Genomic DNA, 19817 nt, shown 5'->3' with positions numbered 1-19817 from the left:
CTGAGTATTGTCTTCATATCACAGTTCCTTACTAATGGTGGATTCAGAGTTCAATGTTTGACACGGTCAAGGTTGTCAGTTGCGTACGTGCCTCGTCGGTCACGACTCGAACACATTACCTATATATGTACGAACAATTAGTAATCGTGAGCGTAAAGTAGCTTCTGACATCACGTACAAAAGCACGTGTCTAATTAGGTTTTGATGTAGCATATTGATTAGGAAGACGAATTCCTTAACATCATAAAAAACGACGGTCGATTTGACATACTTGCGGGTTTAAAATAACCTCATAAAATCGTTAATGCTCTACCATTGTTTTACGGCTTGTAGCGCTTGTTAAAGCGGCAGTCACGTGACACGTAGGTCAGTCTGTGATGTGGCATTGTGTAAGAAGAGTAAAGATCGATGCAAAGGGTGGATTCAAGAACTGTTTATAAGCATAACTACACAGTATTTACTTTTCTTGATCGAAACATTGAAATAGCTTGCTGAGGTGATGTGAACATTTCCTATATCAATTTGCTTCAAAGACGATTTTCACTCGACAGTTCAGAACAGCAAAGAACCACTCTCTGACGTACTTCACACGGAAACGATTCCGGCAGAACGGATTTAAAGTGTCTATTGTCGTTAATTCTAAGTTGTGAGTTTGATCGATATTTGAACAAGTACGAGGACCAGCTACAATGACAAGATTGTAAACAGATATGCATCACTTAGCGCTTTCATTCTACACCAATCTGACACACAAAAATGAACGTGCTAGACCGAACTTGTCTTGTTGCAACATCTTCAGTAGGTGTGAGTTTCAATATACGGTCTATTCACAGTTAAGATTACCAAACAGATGGAGTGTTTACTTGACTAATGACGGGTGATATACCTGAAATATTTACGGCTTGAATCATACACAATCACTCACTCACTCTGTACATGTACGCCCCAGTAAGTGTACATATGTACATCTAAGCCCGTCTGTATATCTGCGCCCCAGTAAATACATATATACGTCTGTATATCTGCATCCTTGTAAATGTCCATCTATAACTTTGGCCAAGTATTTCCCATCTGAAAACCTAAAATCAGTCGAAGGTCGTTTATTCAAGTGATGGCATCAGACCCAACACACAGCTAGACACAGAGGACACCAAACATTCCCTCAACCATGATTAGTTTAGTCTGTGACATTCATCGCCCTTTCAATCCTGTTGGATATGTCAATATCTTGGATAAGAGCTCACCTCAGTCACCCACAACAGGTATATTTCACCTACAATATACCATTAAGTTAGTGTGTAGTAGTGGTGGTCCGATTAATTGAAATAATCGAAGATTGGTCGTAGTGACTAAACGACCAAGCAATCGATAACAATTTCTCATAATCGAACACAAACAATTCTGGAACACTTGTTTTCATTAACAATATTTTTCACATGGTTGGTTTTGTCTGTTACATTTCGTAAGCACTACAAGCTCGTTTCAAGTCACGATTGAATTTATCTTAAAAATTCCAAGAAATTTATATTCCTAACATACTAGTCATCCTTTAAAGATGTGAAATTTTGCCAAAAAATCCAAAAAGAACTACTTGTTTTTACCTTATTTTTATGTGCATTAACAAATTTCATAAATGATGCTAACCAATTATTTTCGATGATTGATCGGTTGCAATGAAACAATCATCAATTATGAGATTTTAACCAATTCCCAACACTAGTGTGTAGTAGCAGTATTAACCGTCAAAAACTACTTAACGCGACCACAAGCTGGGGAGTAACTTAGAGGTGGAGCGAAGGGTATGAGAGAGTACATCATTCGTGTAATATTGGAGTGAAGGATATGAGAGAGTACATCATTCGTGTAATATTGGAGTGAAGGATATGAGAGAGTACATCATTCGTGTAATATTGGAATGAAGGGTATGAGAGAGTACATCATTCGTGTAATATTGGAGTGAAGGGTATGAGAGAGTACATCATTCGTGTAATATTGGAGTGAAGGGTATGAGAGAGTACATCATTCGTGTAATATTGGAGTGAAGGGTATGAGAGAGTACATCATTCGTGTAATATTGGAATGAAGGGTATGAGAGAGTACATCATTCGTGTAATATTGGAGTGAAGGGTATGAGAGTAAAATTGGAGGAAGAGTATGAGAGAATACATCATTCGTGTAATATTGGAGTGAAGGGTATTAATATTGGAGTGAAGGGTATGAGAGAGTACATCATTCGTGTAATATTGGAGTGAATGGTATGAGAGAGTACATCATTCTTGTAATATTGGAGTGAAGGGTATGAGAGAGTACATCATTCGTGTAGTATTCAGCAATAGAGATAGGTGGTTAGCAAACTTTATGACCACAACACTCGAAATAGGCTGATAAAAGATTCAAATGCTGGATATGATTAATATATAGGGGCAATGACACTGCACACAGCCAATAGTCATAAACACGAGAGCACCTCAAAGGACAGATATCGCCTATTGAACATATAGATCCATACATCTATACTTGTTTGCACTGCACTTGACAAGCTGGTAGTGCATAGTGAGAAAGTTACTGAAGTCGACGTCACACATATTTGTGAAGATCTTGGTTAAAATTGATCTTCAGTAACCTATGCTTGTCGCAGGGGGCGACTAGCGGGATGGGTGGTCAGGCTCGCTGACTTGGTTGACACATGTCATCGGTTCCCAATTGCGTAGATCGATGCTCATGCTGTTGGTCACAGGGTTGCTGCTTGGTACGGACTCGATTATTTACAGACCGGCGCCATATAGCTGGAATATTGCTGAGTGCGGCGTAAAACTAAACTCACTCACTCACGACGTCACACATAAATGTATTCGACGGTTTTAACAAAACTGATAATAGTAGGGTTTGCGTATAAAATTGTCATGGAGATGTTCACGGGAACTATGATACTTCACAACCTGGTGCCCGTGTTCGTGCTGTTTCAAGGCAGTATACACTCGTATTTATTATAGTGACTAGTGTTAAATCTAAGCACCGTCTCTAGTTAGGACAATAATCAACTGTTACACTGATGTGCATATAAAATGTGAGTTACGCCAACAAAGTGGGCTTAAGTAATATGAACCAGTCGGAGGGGACTGCTAGTTGGAAGAAATGTACCCTGCTCTTTCTAAAGACTGCATCGTTAAAACACAAAGCTGTCCGTGACGTTAGGGTACGTCATACAGGGGACTAAAGTTGGACGACATTCGAAATATCATAGTGTACTCCCTCCAAATACCTGGAAACCACCAGGCTGTATAATACACAAAATGCCATGCTGCCACACATAACCAGTAGATATCGTCTTCCATGTACCTCGTCGGCAGAAATCGATTTACATGTGCCAGAGTTGGTAGGGCTGGAATACCATATACCTAGAGTTGGTAGGTATGGATCACCATGTACCTACAGTTTGGCAGCTATGGATCACCATGTACCTACAGTTTGGCAGCTATGGATTACCATGTACCTACAGTTTGGCAGCTATGGATCACCATGTACCAAAAGTTGGTAAGTATGGATTTCCATGTACCAAACAGTTTGGTAGGTATGGATACCATGTACCTAGGTTGGTAGGTTCCACCATGTACCTACAGTTTGGTAGGTATGGATCACCATGTACCTACAGTTTGGTAGGTATGGATTACCATGTACCTAGAGTTGGTAGGTATCGATTTCCATGTACCTACAGTTTGGTAGGTATGGATCACCATGTACCTACAGTTTGGTAGGTATGGATTACCATGTACCTACAGTTTGGTAGGTATGGATCACCATGTACCTAGAGTTGGTAAGTATGGATTACCATGTACCTACAGTTTGGTAGGTATGGATTACCATGTACCATTGGTACCTACCTAGTTTGGTAGGTATGGATTACCATGTACCTAGAGTTGGTAAGTATCGATTTCCATGTACCTACAGTTTGGTAGGTATGGATCACCATGTACCTACAGTTTGGTAGGTATGGATTACCATGTACCTACAGTTGGTAGGTATGGATTACCATGTACCTACAGTTTGGTAGGTATGGATCACCATGTACCTACAGTTTGGTAGGTATGGATTACCATGTACCTACAGTTTGGTAGGTATGGATCACCATGTACCTACAGTTTGGTAGGTATGGATTACCATGTACCAAAAGTTGGTAAGTATGGATCACCATGTACCTAGAGTTGGTAAGTATGGATTTCCATGTACCTACAGGTTGGTAGGTATGGATCACCATGTACCTACAGTTTGGTAGGTATGGATTACCATGTACCAAAAGTTGGTAAGTATGGATCACCATGTACCTAGAGTTGGTAGGTATGGATTTCCATGTACCTACAGGTTGGTAGGTATGGATTACCATGTACCTAAAGTTTGGTAGGTATGGATTTCCATGTACCAAAAGTTGGTAGGTATGGATTACCATGATCCTAGAGTTGGTAAATATATAGATTACCATTTACCTGGACTTTGGTACCTGGAGTGTATTGACTGACATGTACCTAGATTTGATAGACCCCGATTGTCATACATCGTTAGTTTTGTAAAAGGGATCTACCTAAACCTTCAACGAAATTTCAAGCGGTACCTATTCTCAGTTGCGTGTACCGTTGATGTGCGAGTAATTGTCACCACAGAAGTCAATTGACTTCTACTTTACTGCCATAGATAGTTACCCTATGTAATCTAAACGGGAGACAGTTAGGTAGTAATTGTACAGTGTAATGGTCATATTGTACCACCTGAGACGGTTGAGTCATAATAGTACCCTGTAATTTTCGTAAGACACTTTTGTGAACCACGTTGACAGTATTGTTTATACCTCACTTATTCCAGAAGTAGTTCTAGTATATCACGCATATTTATCAACACCCTAGCCAAACAAACTGTAACCACTGACTATCATATATTCACTGAGCGTTCATAATGATGTGTTCTTCGTGTACTGGCAGTTATTCACGGCAATGGGTTATGTAACAGAGATGTAACACATACAATATCAGTATGACAAACAATCTATTTAAGCTTTGCGGAGATACCACTTAGTGCAATTATAACTCCAGGCGTATGGTTAGTTTTGTATAAAGACGCTGAGTGATATTCCTAATACATAAACACACGCGCGCACACACACACACTCACACACACACACATGACAGGGATATTAAAACATTATCGAGTCCGGAGCAGACAATCCACTGATTGACATCCGGAGCATCGACTCGCGTAAATGGATACGTCACCGCGTCTAACCGCGTATCCGTTTTACCACAGGAATAAGTTTCTAGGGACCTTTATACTGAGAGGGAATCCCCATGGGGTGCACAGGTATTTGATAGTACCTGGGAATCTGTTACTGCTTTCTTTGCCAGAATATCGTATGATCACTCCTGGTTTATATATACATCTATCTCCTGAGGTGAAAATGGCCCTGATTTAATTTCCCAACACCTTTTCAATAAAATAAAATAACATAAAAATAGTAAAAACGCAAACCTATTATATCACTGCAAAGGATTGCAGTTTACTTAACAATTGCCAGATTTCCAAACATTACTTTTAAAAGAAATAAGAAATTGTATTTTCATAGCACCGAAGGTGTATATTATTTCAGGATTTATATTCCCAATTCCCAATGTGGACATATGCCAAGTATACTTCATAACTAGGCTACTTTTAATCTAGAATCTCACAAGAGAGGATATAAGCTTTGATATATGATAGCAGAATCTGTCGCTGATCCCAGATCGTGTGTCACAGCTTCAACTTCAGCGTCATCATGTTATATAAGCTTCGTAACGCAGTGTATTTGATGTGTGCTTCCAGTGCGATATTCATATTACACAATGGTGAACAGCATTAAACCTATTATACTGTCTGGCCGCTATAGGGCAATTTAAACTATTCGTGCATTGATCTTATCAATCTGCAGCACCTGATGGTTGGATAAACCTTTTATCGCATCAACACTCTGGTCTTATCTGATTGGAGCTACTAGGCAAATATATCATAAAGGGGCTAGGAATTAGTAATACCCGCCTTCATATATTCAACCGTCACACAATAGCACCTTACAATTGGACGAGTGTAATTCACAGCATCAAAGATTGGGCGATAGCATATTTTAGGAATTTGTCACGCGATCACAATTATTATGATTATTGTTATCGTACTTAAGATCATTGTTATTGTCTTCCGCTGAAACATACCATTGTAACGAGTGAATCGGATGGATGGTATGCTGAAGCGTTGCTCAGACTATTAGTCATCGGCTGGTCTGACTGGGCTCATGTCGATTAGGGGCGGCTTGGTAGCCCAGCGGTGGCTCGTTCTATAAAAGCCAAAAGGTCGCTCTCTAACACGCTCTGTCCTCTAACAATGGCGGCAAGAGGCCAGGGCCCCGTTTCACAATGCTGTCGTAGCGCTACGACTGTCGTAAGTCTATGTTAAGGTCTGTGTAGAGTTTAATAAACGGTAAGTCATGCTTTTGTGAATACCACGATCTTACGTGACCAGGAGAGACGGTCGGCACGTTCCTGGCTAATCCACTTAGATTGATACAGCGATAGAAGAAGGATGACACACTTGACGACATCATATCATTCGAAACAATCCCTGAAAAGCCAAGGATCAATTTGAAGTATCTTGTATAAAACCATCCGGAACAAATTGAGCTTTTTGCTTTGTTCATAGTTATGTTGGCACGGTGCCAGCGAGTCAGATTACTGCATTGATGCACTATGCGAGCAAGAGGCGATCCGCATGTAATCCTAGACCTATCTAATGTTCAGGTATACAAGAACGGTAATAATTCTCATACATCATAAATGCAGCTGTCCCAGTGATTTTGCCTTGAATGTTAGACTGATCCAGACTGCAAGAAAGGGCGTTTGGGGTAGCTTAGTGGTTAAAGCGTTTGATCAGCTCGCCGAAGACGCGCGTTCGATTCCACACATAGATACAATGTGTGAAGCCAATTTCTGGTGTCTCCGCCGTGATATCGCTGGAAAATTGCTAAAAGCAGTGTTAAACCATACTCACTCACTCACTCCAGAAGAAAAGGTAACATACTTTGTGGTAAACTGACATGTTTATTGTTACCGTCTTTGTAAATGACCAGTTGTGGCTACATACTGACATGTATGGATATAAATACTGAGAGCTATTTAATACGTAAGATTACGTGTATAACACACGGTAAACACGATCACGAAGTAGACGGGTCGTAGACGTTAAGCTCTGTTGTTAAACCTGCAAGAATTGAGGATTCGAACCCAAGACCTGCACGGATTCTGGCACGACTAAGGTACGCAATCTGCACAGCACATCCTTGCTTAAAACGATCCTTGGTATAAAAGTCAGCCATGAACAAATATATCACCTTTACCAAATACATTAGACAAAGAAATTATACACCCGTTGTTGCTGGTGGATTGAAACAAAGTTAGAAGAAATGTTAAATAAAGGCATTATAATTTTACTTGGACCCGAAGTTTGCAAAGCTTTCACGATAGTCATATTTTAATAACGTTGGTAATTTTTGGATTAAATCCAACTTTTAGGAGTATACTTTCTTTGCCTGACAGATAAACAAGTTTGTCTGATCCCGGATCCATTATGTACATGTGACAGGCATATATTCTGGATAGTGCTGAGTGCGGCGTTAAACAACAAACACACAACCTTAAACCGTGTCAAGGCAAAGTGTCATTCTGGTAGCTGAAACACGCCGAAGTCGCGCTAACCCGACCACGTGACCATGATTGGGGGTATAATTTTGTCAAACCACACTGATAACATCACTGAAATTATTTGAGTTTTCTTTCACCGTCATCGAAATCCTTTCCCCTTTGTGCCTGGACTGCCCTTGATTTGTTTCGCTTGTTCATTTGTCCATACACTATGGTCCCAACCAGCCATTTTAACAGGGGGAAATATTAACTCAGGCCTTTACCGATCACTTCCAGATAAGAGAAATTTATGACTGAGACCACGTGACCTGGCTTGTATTCTGCTGTTTGAGAGATACTTTACACTTAAGACGTGTCAAACATTGCCCGAGCCTGTAGTCAAAACGAACCGGGCTTATTGTCTTTACCAATGTAAACTTCAGGATTTTAAGTGTCCACAGGTACGACAGGGCGAGATAACACGTTCCCTGCTTGTAGAAGTGAAAGGGGCAGACGGATGTGCTATTAAGGGCAGACTGAAATTGTCACATGAAACTTTATAACTTCAAGTCAGCGTAACTCACGACATTGTTTTATAATGCTAAATGGCGCCCCTGAGCACTTAACGTGCCAGTGTCAAATGTCCTGTATTTCTCCGACTATTGCGAGAGTTGTGTGACTACATTTAACTATGTGGGAAGGACATTGTATCAACATTAAATTCAAATACACAAACAAGTAGTTTGAAAATGGGTTACCAGTCATGTCGTGAATTTGTTTGAGCAATATTGATGGTTCAGTGGTCTAAATCATCGCCGAGTTGCACCCTTAGTCATACCTGGAGCAGCTGGTCGTGGATTCGAATAACAGAAATCTATCTATCCACTATTGGCCTTCTTCTGACAGTAAAACAGTCTGGCCGAGGTGTATCTGGCGTTGAAACTCACTCATTCACTTGATATGTTATGTATTCACCTATAACTGACTTGGAACCAGCATATGGCTGACATATTAAAACCACGTATACGACTGTCAAGTTGTGGTATCTAGAAATCATCCATGTCAAGTCATCCATGTACCAACACAGGCATTGGCATCTTTCAAACATAACCGAATATCGTTCAAGCAAGAACTGCAACATTAAGTCATGTCTCATCAGCTGAGCGTTCACTGACATTCCCACATCCAGTGTACTGCCTGCAGTCCGTGTCCGACCTTCTGATGAAAGATCAGACAGACAGACAAAATAATTCAGTAATACAGGCTATCGGCCCTCGTTACAATCACATATAGCGCCGGACTGTAAGATGGGTTAAGATGCGCATCAACCGTGGTTAAGGACATTGATTTCTTAATGATGGCGACGCGACGCATGAATGTCGCATTAAAGAACGATTGATAGTGTAAACAGCAAGTCCTGCACTCGCATCAGCTGATCAGTGAACCATGACCTCATCAAACATAGTGACAGCAGCTGTGAACACAACAGGGATAAATACTTTATGTTTTCATTTCAATGACTCTTGGTCAGGAAACAACATTTCATGCTTCAAGTTTGGCACAACTCGCTTTTTGAATAGTGGTCCTGTTCGTAGGCTTGTAGGAAGAATGCCAGAAACGATGCCGTTCTGTGACGTTTACCATTTTGATGGAACCCACGAACTCGGCATGGTACTGAAAACCCTAAAAAGATCAAAGGCAGTTTGAGCTTCGAATCAATGATTACAGGATCCTGGCACGTTTACTGAAAGCAACTCTGTACTGCAATTGTGGCACGTGTGGTAACTGGGTTACCCACATCATCTGACGTTTAAAGGGTCAATGAAATACGATTCCATCCCCGCCCACAACCAGCTCACACAGCCTCAGCATGTTAAGAAATCGGTACTTACATGATCAACATTACCACTCGTGCCTACAACATCATCCCCAAATACGCAGAAATATGCTCATGATGTTGATCACTGGATTGTCTGGTCCAGACTCGATTATTTACAGACCGCCGCCATATAGCTGGAATATTGCTGAGTACGGCGTAAAACTAAACTCAACTCACTCACTCACTCATCCCCAATACCAGAATCACTAGCAAGAATAACAACATATTCCATATAAAACTTCTTTATGTAAACAAGTCAAACTTATACACCGTTGTGTCAAAGTTGAAGTGACGTAATATAAGATTAATTCTTCGAGTTAAGAGAGGTTAGGCATTAAACGAAATGGTTACTAAAAGGAATACAAAAGATCAAGCTGGTAATTCAAGACAACGGTACGTTCTGCACATCAAAGGTCGACACAACAGTGTTCGGTTATATATGTAGTTGACGAGCACATCAAAGGTCGACACAACAGTGTTTGGTTATATATGTAGTTGACGAGCACATCAAAGGTCGACACAACAGTGTTTGGTTATATATGTAGTTGACGAGCACATCAAAGGTCGACACAACAGTGTTTGGTTATATATGTAGTTGACGAGCACATCAAAGGTCGACACAACAGTGTTTGGTTATATATGTAGTTGACGAGCACATCAAAGGTCGACACAACAGTGTTTGGTTATATATGTAGTTGACAGCATCAAAGGTCGACACAACAGTGTTTGGTTATATATGTAGTTGACGAGCACATCAAAGGTCGACACAACAGTGTTTGGTTATATATATCAAAGGTCGACACAACAGTGTTTGGTTATATATGTAGTTGACGAGCACATCAAAGGTCGACACAACAGTGTTTGGTTATATATGTAGTTGACGAGCACATCAAAGGTCGACACAACAGTGTTTGGTTATATATGTAGTTGACGAGCACATCAAAGGTCGACACAACAGTGTTTGGTTATATATGTAGTTGACGAGCACATCAAAGGTCGACACAACAGTGTTTGGTTATATATGTAGTTGACGAGCACATCAAAGGTCGACACAACAGTGTTTGGTTATATATGTAGTTGACGAGCACATCAAAGGTCGACACAACAGTGTTTGGTTATATATGTAGTTGACGAGAGCACATCAAAGGTCGACACAACAGTGTTTGGTTATATATGTAGTTGACGAGCACATCAAAGGTCGACACAACAGTGTTTGGTTATATATGTAGTTGACGAGCACATCAAAGGTCGACACAACAGTGTTTGGTTATATATGTAGTTGACGAGCACATCAAAGGTCGACACAACAGTGTTTGGTTATATATGTAGTTGACGAGCACATCAAAGGTCGACACAACAGTGTTTGGTTATATATGTAGTTGACGAGCACATCAAAGGTCGACACAACAGTGTTTGGTTATATATGTAGTTGACGAGCACATCAAAGATCGACACAACAGTGTTCGGTTATATATGTAGTTGACGAGCACATCAAAGGTCGACACAACACAACAGTGTTTGGTTATATATGTAGTTGACGAGCACATCAAAGGTCGACACAACAGTGTTCGGTTATATATGTAGTTGACGAGCACATCAAAGGTCGACACAACAGTGTTTGGTTATATATGTAGTTGACGAGCACATCAAAGGTCGACACAACAGTGTTTGTTTATATATGTAGTTGACGACCATGCCGTTATCAAACTTTTCTCCAATTCATCAGACATAATTTACTTATTTCTGAAAGTGTTCTACTTCAAAGAAATGTGAAGAACGTTTTGTGATGGTGTGACCCACGGGGAGTTTATGGCCTGCGTGCAGTGCGACAACTTTGGGGCACGTGGTTTGAGTGTGTAGACATTTATGTCAAGCAGACACACATATCAAGTGAAGGATTTCACCAACACACGCCATTGCTGCACGGATCAAGTATCCAGTATAGTTGTGAGGGAAGATAAAGCTTAATATCATCAGTTGACGGCAATCACTAATGACATCCATTTCTGTTCATTCTTGCAGAAAGGTGTCATTGTCCTGAGCAACATCATACAAGCTGCAGCTTTATCCAAATCTACGTCATAGTGACCAGCAAAGGCGAATTTGAAAGGACTAATGCATTATCATTAAAACACAAGCCTTATCTACGTTTGCAAGACAAGACTGCAAGACACACAGATAGGTCAATATATAGGTACATAGCCGATTTCATATTGACTGCAAAGAACTATACACTATAAAATTGGATATGACAAAATACTGACAGATGTTATCAACACGTCAAGAGAACAGTTGCCGAATCACTACAAGAGTAAGGCATATCATCCCTCATATCACATACACCGCAGTGGAATAACCGTTTCTTGTTTGTATGATCTATTTAAGCCAACATCAAACATAGGTCCATTATTCTTTTCCTGGCAGTTTGGGTTGGCTAATGAAACAATAAATTGTCATCTACATTTTCAATGATATAGTGCAATTCGCTTGTCATCCCAAGGTCCTGCATGTTTATATTTACAATGTAATTGATTTGGTTGTTTTGTTGTTTAACACTGCACTCAGCAATATTCCAGCAATATGGCAGCGGTCTGAAAATAATCCAGTCTGAACCAGACAGTCCAGTGATCAACAGCATGAGCATCGATCTAAACAATTAGGAGACAATCTCGTGTGTTAACCAAGTCGGCGAGCCTGACTACCCGATCCCGTTAGACCAATTATAACCCGGATCTTCACGGGTCACAATGCAATTGAATGGACGGCAGTAGCCCTCGTCTTAACCACAAACAACTCTTCTTCTTTTGATATAGTGGTATCTCTTGGTCTAATTGGTTAACAAGATTAACTGTACTGAAAATGAAACAAAAAGGATATTTTATTTGGAATGTAATTTCTTTAAAATCTGGCAGAATTTCTGCACACAAAATGCCCCTTACGTTGGTACGTGTCCATATTTCACATTCCTTTAGTATTTTCAATTATCCATTCACATAATTCATTCACTATTTATTACCCTTTACACTCAATGGAATCTGTTACGGCAGATATCAAAGACAGGCTGTCGGTGTTTCATATCTACCGATTTACTAATAATAATACTGATAATAAATGAAAGATGTCTTGAGCCGATTCCATTAAGTCAGGATATTTGCTCAGTGAAGAATATAGTGGCATCTCCCCCTTACAAATTATATCGGTAAATGTTCCCATGAAATGTACTCTACGTGCTAAGTTACCGACTACATTAAGTGATCACCTTAACCTTAGAGGCCGGATCAAAGAATGCCTGTCGAGCTATCCGTGGTCACGTGGGGATTCCGGCTAATAATATTGGTCACTAGCAATAAATGGTCACAGGCGAATAAATGGGTCAGCTGGTCAGGCCCAGTGACTCGGTTGATCGTTATACTATTTGCGTTGATCGATGTTCATGCTGTCGACCACTGGATGGCCTCGTATTTTTACAGGCCGTCGTCTTAAGGTTTGAATATTGAAGAGTGCGTAGCGAATTATCAGTAATTCGAGTAAGTATTGTTTTACGCCGCACATTCCTGCAATATCACACGGGACACGAGAAACGGACTTCCCATATTGAACCCATGTCGGAAACAAGCCCAGACCTGCGGAGTGACGAGCGAAAGCTTTAACCACTAGGCTACTACATCAACTTCGAAATTAATGAAACAAAGTGTGTGTGTGTGGATTCAGTCAGGGCCACAAAGTTATATCATCATATATGGTTTCATGCTACGTATGTAAAAAGGATAAGTCGGACGCAATTGTAAAGTGCAAAGTGAAAAATATATGCCCAAGACATTCGAAGAGCTGAAATATACTGAACAACATTAGAAACGCACCACACTAAAATGCACCGACGATGCTCAGATATCATGGGTACATTTCAATCTGATGGGGATATGTCGTATTATATGGGTGGTGCGTTTCTAATGTTGCTCAGTATATTTAGGAAAATGACAACCCAAAATCACGCTTAAAAATACTATATCTGATTACAACGTTCAGATTTGAAGAATCGAGTTTCATACAAAACCTGACTTAAGATCTAGTGATCAAGTTTTTTTCTCTTCATTTCAACATAGATATGCAAAAAGAAGGTTGTGTTTTCAGCAAAATAGGAAACAAGAAGCATTAAGATGATTTCCTGTAGGGTCGGATATTCAGAACCAACAACGATTTGATAGATTGTATAGTGTTACAACAGAATTAATGTCACTGTAAAAACGATACAAAATGTTATAACAATAGTAACAGATAATTCTAGTTGATGACATTACAGTCGATAAATAGAAGCAACAAAACATCCCGTTTGATTGTGTTATCTGAGTATCTGTGAACAGACCTGTTCGGTTCCCACACACATGACCTTGAACGTTATTGATATCCTGTGAGATTATAGCATATAATAACTACTTGAGTGAGTGAGTGAGTATGGTAGCAATATTCCAGCAACATCACGGCTGGTATACCGAAAGGTGCTATAATAACGTGTTACTTGGGATGTTTTATGTTTACAGTTTAAGGTATCATAACAAACAGAAGAATGCTAATGAAGCCCTATGTATATAGTTCATTGTCATTCATAAACACATGCTCGTCGTATCGCATGGTGACAATCACTGGATTGTCTGGTCCAGGCTCAAATTGTTTACGAACAACATCGTAAGCTGTAATAGTGCTCAAACAAATACTCATGATATAGTCACAATTGTACAATCGACTCTGCTTAAGGTTGCTGAAAAGGTTTTTGGCTTCTACTAGATTGGACCGTATCCTGTCCACCCTCCTCCATCCGTGTAATTCCGTATGAAATAGATGTTGCTTAAACCACGTGTACGCGGTGATTAATACACAATGCTAACATGCTGTAACTGACTGACCATGGTCGGTACTATACACATGTACACCTAGCCAGTACCATACCCATGTACACATAAACAACATCACATGACAAGACTGTTGTGGCTTCTACGTGGCAACGCATCAAGTCATTGAACAGAACCAGGTTTTCAAAACATGTGTCAACCGTTCTGAGCATTTAACCACTACCAAGATTCTTCGGCACAGTTCGACAATACAGGTTTTCTGCACTATCCGACCCTGCGTTGCTATTTGATAGATTATTCAGCTTTGAATTCTTTTCGTCCGTCATATCAGTCGGTTTTAACGACTTACTTTAGCGCATGATATATGATGATACTGATAAGAGGAGCCCAAGTACAATGGACTGACGAATTTTAGAAAGCAATTTATATCCACATAGCTCCTAATAAACACCCACCCCACAGATGACGGCATGTTCTGAAATACAATTTTAGTGGTAATATTTCTAGTTTTCTTGTAATACAAATATTGATATATTATTTGAGTATAAACTATTGGAAATTTGGCATAGTTATATTTATGCATTATTCTGGAAATACATATCAGTGTACTGTGATGATATTTGGCTGATTTGTCAATACCTGATTGATGCCTTCTAATCTGAACATGACGTTGCTGGGCAACGGTCACTTTAATGGGTAGGTTGGAATGTGTGCTCATACCTAGCGGAGATTATGTTATGGAAAACAGTCACGTACGTAGTAGCATGCCGCCTGAGTATAAAACTGTTTTCAAACTATATGTCAAAGGAGGTACACTTGATTCACCGGTCTATGGCGGCGCTATTCGATGTGGCGTGAGTGAGTGACCCGCTTATAGTAATATTCCAGCAATATCAAGGCGGGGGACACCAGAAATTGGCTTCACACATTTCACCTATGTGGGGAATCGAACGCTAAACAAAAAAGCAATACAAAAAAAATTAGGAACGCGGACTTTCAGTGCAACGAGCGAACGCTTTAACCACTAGGCTATGCTCCAGTTTGAAGTGGAAGTTGCGTTCGGTAACCGTGCCAGAATCCCAGATTTTCCCTCATATCGATTCATGGTTTGCCGGCACCCTATACCTGTAATCGCTGTAATGTATCTTAAGAACTATAATTCTAAACAGCATCTTACCTGAACTATCCCACTCTATGTTTACCGCAGACTAATATTACACCACTGTCTATATGAGTTATCTTTTAGCAGCCGGTTATTAAACAGGGGCGGTGGGGTAGCCTATTGGTTCAAGCGTCACAGACCCTGGTTCGATTCCCCACATAGGTACAATGTCTGAAGCCCATTTCTGGTGTCCCCATGGAGCAGTGATATTACTAAAAGCGGCGGAAAACATATTTACTCACTCACTCATGGTTATTACAGTAGCCTGTGGGTTATGCATCCATGCGATCGTCAAGGCAGTGAATACTGACCTTCTGAAAAATTGATACATTTATATTTTTAACATTATCGTCACAATAGTGCTGCCGACGTTCACGATAACGTCTAATGATGCGTACGGTGGATCTGCATGAATAAAACATGCTAAGGAGATACAACTACATACACAGTCGGGTAGGAATAGACAATGTTTCGCCGTCACAGCGTAACAGAGCACGTAGAACAGTGTTTCCTTGCCACATCCCTATATTTACCTACCTTCTGAGACATGAGCCCCCCAGGAGGGCAGACAATCGATGTATTATCATATGTTGTAAACAATATATCAGAATAACGTAGCATGGGATTTGCACACTGGGTCATGGTGTTGAGTATATAACACATAATACAAGACATAAATATCTGTTCTAGATAAGTTGTAAAAATATCGATTGACATAATGTGCTAATGCGTGCTTTGTTTGTTTGCACGATTTTCATTAATGCACTCGATCAATGATTTCAACGCACATGGTATAACCAAATTACAGGTTCTAAATCGATTTGAAAGAGGATATTTACAGGAAGAACATAATTCTTTTAATATATAAACCGAACATCAACATGAATTCTTTACTACTATTAAGTAATGTATTTCGATATTTTATTCATTAATATGTTGAATAATGCAAGTTCATGAGATTGTAAGGTTAAGGATATTGAAGTCATGTCACGTTACTGCTACGGGTACAAGGTGACACGAGGTCGTGGTTATCCTGAAACGGATCCATGGCATGTTCTTGATATCGGTTCATTGTTTCAGTCGTCCTTGCCTTTGGCAACGTTATTCAAGCAAATTGCTATGTGATGTAAAGTGGACTTATATTTTATGCATAAATAAGATAATTCAGTGCTCCTTTACAGGTATCATTAACAAAGTTGAAATTGAAAATCACTCATTAAACATTACAGCACAGCACAAAGAACATAGCCGCTGGTAGAGTGTGAACGTTTGACCTGATGACAGTTCCCACATTCTACAAGGTGATTATCGTCAACGCCGAAAGGATAACTGAGAAAAAAACGCTAAACAGATGAGACGGGGAATACTACAGTTATTCTCCCAGGGTTTACTGCAGTCCAGTTGATAGCAAGCATGAACAAATAAATGCGGGCGTATTTTATCGCCCTGGAGCACACACATATGATGTTAACAAACCGGGTACATATTTCATTCAGCATGGGCGATATGAAACTCTACACTCATTCCAAGAATAATAAATGTTGGGGTCGGACCTGCTAAACAATGCAGTGACGTGTCAATAATGGGTGACCCTGAACTAAACTTCAAGTGTACCTACACAGAAATTCCGACAGAAGGGAACGTGGATACTAGTATGTGCTAGCAGTTATATTCTGTTTCTAAACATTTCCACACATATGAATAAGTAATATCCAGGTGGAAATGCGAGACGCTGTACACATACCGCTTGGTAATATCTATACACTAGTATCGCTTATCTATTGCTCATGTCATTTACTTACTGACAAAGAAAGGGTGTGTGCTTTTACGTCGAATCAGGCATCACAGGTGAAATTTCTTAAAATTTACAAACGTTTTCAATTTTTTAGACGTGGGTGTAATGACGTCGTTGAATCATAATCTAATGACAAGGACATCCTGTTCACCTGTAACGCTCGTGTTCAATAGTTTCAACAGCACTGCAGAATCATCAAGTCATTACAGTTGGAGTCATTTGGTCGATACAAATCCTTCAACCGCAAACACGTCCCATGACTGAGTTTCTACATTTCTGAAATTTCTAGTTCAACAGTGTATGGCGTTCAGTCCTAGTGAGGCGTGTGTCGAGCCTGTAAATAATTCATCTGAGAACATAAACTCCATGTTGCCAGGCTTAGTGCGAACTTCCTTTTTCTATGCACCAGGCATTTCTTTACATGTTGACACACCCTTCTTGTCTAAACCATTTGATACAAGGACATCACATCAACGTCTGTTTGAAGAAACAATTGGATGTTTCCTTGTCACGGATCAAATTACTTTCTGAAAAACAAAATTCTATCGATTCTTTGTCTTTCGGTAATATCGTATGACCCTTTCTAGGTGGCATGAGTTGAAGTAGATCGACTGGTCCTGACTGGTGGTACCATCGTAGTGAGATAATTAGAAGATTGTCTATGGGTGCTTGTGTGTAGATGTTGATTGGCCTGGAGAGTGGTGAATGTCTTTGCTGATTAAATGAAGCTTGGTCAAACAGTACAAGACAATGATCTAGATTGGGCATTAAAGAAATGACGAGCTTGATCATCAAACAAGAACTGTGAGAAATGTAAGATTTAAAATACATATCACAGCCTATCGGTATCTCACGGGTGCAATCAATCCATACTCTAAGAGTATTTTCACACCTTTCACACCTCGTTTATCATGGTGCTTACCAAGAAAATAATGTTTTTATGTGACCATTTTGGAGAGCGTTTCACCCTGAAACAAATATAACGTATCTGAATGGCATTTAGAAGGAATACACATAAAAGGGGGACTCATCCATGGATGTCAGCTTCTGATATGAGGAACCTGACTTTTCGGAGTATATTCTTACTCCTTCACCAGAACACAATGTTTCGGAGTATATTCTTACTCCTCTGTAAGGAACACAATGTTTCGGAGTATATTCCTACTCCTTCATCACCTGTCATCCATAAATGTTAACCTTTACAAACATAACACAAATTGAATGGTAAACATACGATGTAAGTATCCCTACCTGTGCTTCTTAAATCTGGTTTTTCCTGCTGCTACGTATTTGCCTTCTGGACAGAGTTCCTGGAACCGGTCGACTTTACTTCCACCTTGCGGAGTGAATATGTTCCTTACAGCCCCAAACGATGGCTTCAGAGAATCAGTCAGATGGTCCAAGCAGGCAGTGAAATTGCGATTCCGTTTTAAATTGAATAATACTTTCTTCCCAGGAAACTTATCATCGCCGTTGATGTAAAACACAGTGGAAATACCGGGTGTAGATCCGTTCATGTAATGCGGTTCCATCTCCATCGCAACCTGCAGGAAGCGGGAAGCGCTCACCTGTCGTCTGCTACCTCAGTCGTCAGCTCTCCTCAAATATCGGCAAATCTCGCGGCTGACACGACCAGAGGAAATATGGCGTATCCAAGCTGTTGCTAAGGAAAATAAACTCGCTTTTGGAGTATGAATGAATATGAAGTCAAATCGAACTGTTTAGAAACTGCCAGAGAGCATGCGATTTAAAAGCGTATCGCGCCATTTTGAACTGGGCAGTGTGTTTGCTTTGGGTATGTGAGTCTTTCATTCGTGTTTAACATACACCGTTGGTTGTGCGATAAGTGGGCCCGGTATTGAGTCTACCCGGCGTAATTTGAAAGAGGCCATTGATAGTCTGATAGCATTGCCGTATATATTGAAAAAAACACACAATTAATTTCTGTAGAGAGCAGGGGTTCGAATAATTCTCTTAGTGTGTATCTTCCAATATATAATTAAAGGGTATGTGACTTGACACAAAGGGCAAGGCGTCGTCTCCACAGTCGCGTGTTTCTGTGAAACGTTTGTCGACGTAATTTACTTTTAACTTTGAGAAATAGTGTATGCAAAACATGTCACGTCAGTTGTGCTGTGAGTAGGAATAGGTTCCACTATTGAACAACTGACAACTGTATCGGAAGCAAATAGTTGTGTATTTAATTATCCTTTGTCGCCATGTTGAATATTGAATTCACTTTAATTTATTTACACTACATCCTGGTTTTTAAAGTTCCCAGACTGAATGTGGTTTCATGGTGTGTTGGATACAATGGGTAGATTATACCATAACTTTACGTTGACATGTCAGATGTATTCAGTCACATTACATAGTGATCAAGTTTATGATCAACTTGCAGCAAAAAATAATATATAAAACAGATTTTAGGGAAGTCCCTGTTATA

General features: G+C 40.0%; 1 protein-coding gene across 1 annotated transcript in view; it reads right to left on the bottom strand.

The window, feature by feature from the left end:
* Positions 1–19159, bottom strand: part of LOC124255940 (doublecortin domain-containing protein 2C-like) — a 138388-nt gene extending 119229 nt beyond the window's left edge. The window contains exon 1 of the mRNA XM_046689891.1: positions 18623–19159. Within this exon, the coding sequence (XP_046545847.1) occupies positions 18623–18909 (287 nt within the window). The 5' untranslated portion in view covers positions 18910–19159. The remainder of the gene's footprint in view (positions 1–18622) is intronic.
* Positions 19160–19817: the final 658 nt, after the last annotated feature.

This window comes from Haliotis rubra, unplaced genomic scaffold, assembly GCF_003918875.1.
Source record: "Haliotis rubra isolate DU_JTF1 unplaced genomic scaffold, ASM391887v1 Scf613, whole genome shotgun sequence".
Lineage (NCBI taxonomy): Eukaryota > Metazoa > Mollusca > Gastropoda > Lepetellida > Haliotidae > Haliotis > Haliotis rubra.
This window is presented reverse-complemented; position numbering and strand designations above follow the sequence as displayed.